Source organism: Phanerochaete carnosa, assembly GCF_000300595.1.
Source record: "Phanerochaete carnosa HHB-10118-sp unplaced genomic scaffold PHACAscaffold_1, whole genome shotgun sequence".
In the NCBI taxonomy this organism is placed as follows: domain Eukaryota; kingdom Fungi; phylum Basidiomycota; class Agaricomycetes; order Polyporales; family Phanerochaetaceae; genus Phanerochaete; species Phanerochaete carnosa.
In genome coordinates this window covers 3933708-3936625 of record NW_006767628.1, presented here as the reverse complement: position 1 = coordinate 3936625, position 2918 = coordinate 3933708, and the positions used below count along the sequence as shown (strand labels likewise).

Below are 2918 nucleotides of genomic sequence, written 5' to 3'. Positions count from 1 at the left end.
TACATCCACTCTTATGCGCTGGATCATAGGTATTATCCTGTCCCATTCCTCCATGGCCTAAGATGGGTGGTCAGTAAGATCACTCAGCACGGAGTAGCAAACGCTAACTTACAGCCTTGTAAAACTCAATCTGTCCATCGGCAAGATTTCCGAACATCTCCTTCATCTCCGCTTCCTTCGTGTATTGGAACACCTTTTGCTCACGAAGTGTCTCCTCACTGAAGGCATCGGACGTATCGTGCGCCACAGAGACAGCGTCTTGTAGCTCCTTGATCTTGCCATCCAACTTCCGCATCTTCTCAACCCGAGACCGGTCGTCATCTGCACCGCGCAAGGCATCGACCTTGTCCTTCAAGTACGACCCAAGGCCAAGACCCGTGCTGCCCGCGCGCCCGCTGATGACGGCGGCGAGCCTGTCGCGTTCCTGCGTGAGGTTCGACAGATACTCGGAGAGGTCCTCAAAGTCCATTTGCTTCTGATCTCTGAGCTTCAACACCGCCCGGTTGGCATGCGAATACTGGAGCAAGGAGTGCAAGTGGACCAGGAAAGGATCGGTGGTCGTCTGCGTCTGCACAGGTGCATTAGCTCAGCCTCCGCAGCGCAAAACATCGCACAGCCTACCAAGTGGCGCAGCAAGGCAGAGAACTCGAGGAGGGTATTAGAAAAGTGGTTGAGGGGGTCGGTGATGCCCGACTCTAGGAAACCCAGGCCCTGGACCGCAATGGCGAGGTCGTGGTAGTCCCCAGTAAGATCTTCACCGAGCACGGCACCGCCATCTCTTCAGTCTAAGACTTCAATATCATATATATAAACTTAACCACTCACCGCTCGTCCGGTTCCGCACGCGGCTCCAGAATCGTTCGCTGAGTGCGATGCCATCCTCGAACTTGTCTACGCTCTCGCGCATGGTAAGGAACCGTTCGTCTGGCTTGCGCACACGTGAGAAGGCGTTCAGGAGCGTGTCCGAGAGGCTGTCCATAACGCCAGAAGAGTGCTCCGGCCCTGGAGGGTGGGCAACATGCTGGTGCATGTGCACATGCTATACGGCAAGTCAAGGGGATTGTAAAATGAAAGTAGTCGCACGACTTGCCCATTCGGTGGACTCAAAGAACGCACGAAGCAGTGTGCTTCTTTGCAACGTTGGGTGTCTGGCCAGTCGTTGAAGGAAACGGTGCAAGCTATAATTCGTCATGTCAGCGACGCAAGAGGAACGAACACAGGGCCACGTACTCCAGGCGACGCCGCTCCATAAACTCGGGACTAAAGCGATCGCCAGTGACATACTCTACAACGCGGTGATAAATATCTGCAGGTATCTGAAACATGGTGGACGTACCCATTCGGTGCTTGCCTGGCAGAGGCGGGACCACACATGCCGAGAAATCCTTCGCAAGGTGTTCTCTCAGGAACACGAAATCGGTAAATCTCCTTCGTGTCGACGGGTTAGGTGCCGAAAATATGGGAAGGTTGGTCTGAAAAGACGTCTTCAGCACGTTCCGCACTGGCCGAGCCTTGCATACGCACGGTCGCCGTCACCAGGTAGGAGACATACGCATCCTTGGTCTCTGCGAGCTCTTTGACAGGATCCTTGACCGTGGTGATAAGGTAGCCTTCCCACTTCGGATCGTTGGGTCCCGAATCGCTCTCAGACGTGCTTTGCCTGAATCCAGGGCCAGACGGCGCCGATGACGGACCACCAGCGTCGTATCCCTGCGTGCCGGGAGACTCCCAGGTCACGCTATCAAAGACGTCGTCCTCATCACCTAGCATAACTGCAGAAGTCCTACGGCTGAATTAACAGATAGTTGTAGAGACAGCTCTTGTGGGGAGGGTAATGAGTGTGCTCAAGCAAGCAATTGACGTACTGCGGCGCTTGCGGCAGCTCAGTGCAGTCCTGATGCGCCTTTCCCCAAATAGAGAAAGGGCGGGATACGGTACATCCGAGCTACACCCGGTGAATTATTGCCCGTGGTCAAGGGCAGTATTGGAGAAAAGGTAGCGATAAAGTTGATGTTCATCCAATATTCAACAATTTCACGCAGGAATATACATGAGGTACGAGCAAAGCATATACCTAGTAAACCCGTATGCAACGAGTGCGAAAGGTCGGTACTAGTCTGCATACTTGCTCCAAGCGCGGATTCTTGCTCCATAGCTGTACCTAGAAATATAACACTGAGCGGTCAAAGGTTATACCAACTCATACAAGCGATGGAACATACGAGATGAACGGGATAGGAATCATCGCAACTGTGATACCGCCCAGGACTGAACATGCTTGGCCGACGCCCAGGTCGTGGAAGAACGCTGAGTGACCGTTAGCACGAACTCACCATCATATACGAGGCCACACACCCGTGCTGAACAGAGGGAACGCCGCACCGACGCACGATCGAAAAAAGTCATTACCGGCAAGGATTGAGGCCACGTAGCGTGGGTAGCAGTCAGACAAGTAGCTGCAACCGAAGCGAGCCGGTGAGAAGGGAGTCAGTTTGATAAAATTGGAACTACCCACTTCAGACCAGCTTGGAAAAGGAGGAACGTCCCCACTGAAAAGAATGCAGAGCCGATGATAGGCACGATAAAGTTGATGCTCGAGAAGCTCGTCCAACCGAACCAGAACAGGGAGATCGGTAGAAAAGTTGCGCCCACCATCGCGACTGGAAGACGGTTCTCGGGGATGAAATCTGTTGTTATTATCAACTCAGCTCCAAACAACAATACGATATGGGACTAGGTCATACTCTCTTCTCCATCCTTGAACATCGGTTTCAGGGCGTAGCGTATGGCGCAAAAAAGGCGTAGGTAACAATTGCACCAACGAATAAGCCCTATGACACGTGCGCAGTTTTGAAATCTGCAAACGCGACTGGGCTAGGGACATACCATGAACGCCAGGCCATTCTCCCCGAGGTTAA

At 53.1% G+C, this 2918-nt stretch overlaps 2 protein-coding genes across 2 annotated transcripts in view; both read right to left on the bottom strand.

The window, feature by feature from the left end:
* Positions 1-1770, bottom strand: part of PHACADRAFT_156571 (uncharacterized protein) — a gene marked incomplete at both ends in the record, with an annotated part of 2490 nt that extends 720 nt beyond the window's left edge. The window contains 8 exons of the mRNA XM_007390694.1: positions 4-57; positions 113-568; positions 622-776; positions 826-1039; positions 1091-1178; positions 1231-1285; positions 1337-1472; positions 1525-1770. Coding sequence (XP_007390756.1) covers positions 4-57; positions 113-568; positions 622-776; positions 826-1039; positions 1091-1178; positions 1231-1285; positions 1337-1472; positions 1525-1770 — 1404 coding nt within the window. The remainder of the gene's footprint in view (positions 1-3; positions 58-112; positions 569-621; positions 777-825; positions 1040-1090; positions 1179-1230; positions 1286-1336; positions 1473-1524) is intronic.
* Positions 1771-1990: 220 nt separating this feature from the next.
* PHACADRAFT_111819 (uncharacterized protein) overlaps positions 1991-2918 on the bottom strand; it is a 3503-nt gene continuing 2575 nt past the window's right edge. The window contains exons 7-11 of the mRNA XM_007390693.1: positions 2841-2857; positions 2516-2687; positions 2356-2456; positions 2223-2307; positions 1991-2161 (exon numbers count right to left, since the gene is read on the bottom strand). Of these exons, the coding sequence (XP_007390755.1) occupies positions 2113-2161; positions 2223-2307; positions 2356-2456; positions 2516-2687; positions 2841-2857 (424 nt within the window). The 3' untranslated portion in view covers positions 1991-2112. The remainder of the gene's footprint in view (positions 2162-2222; positions 2308-2355; positions 2457-2515; positions 2688-2840; positions 2858-2918) is intronic.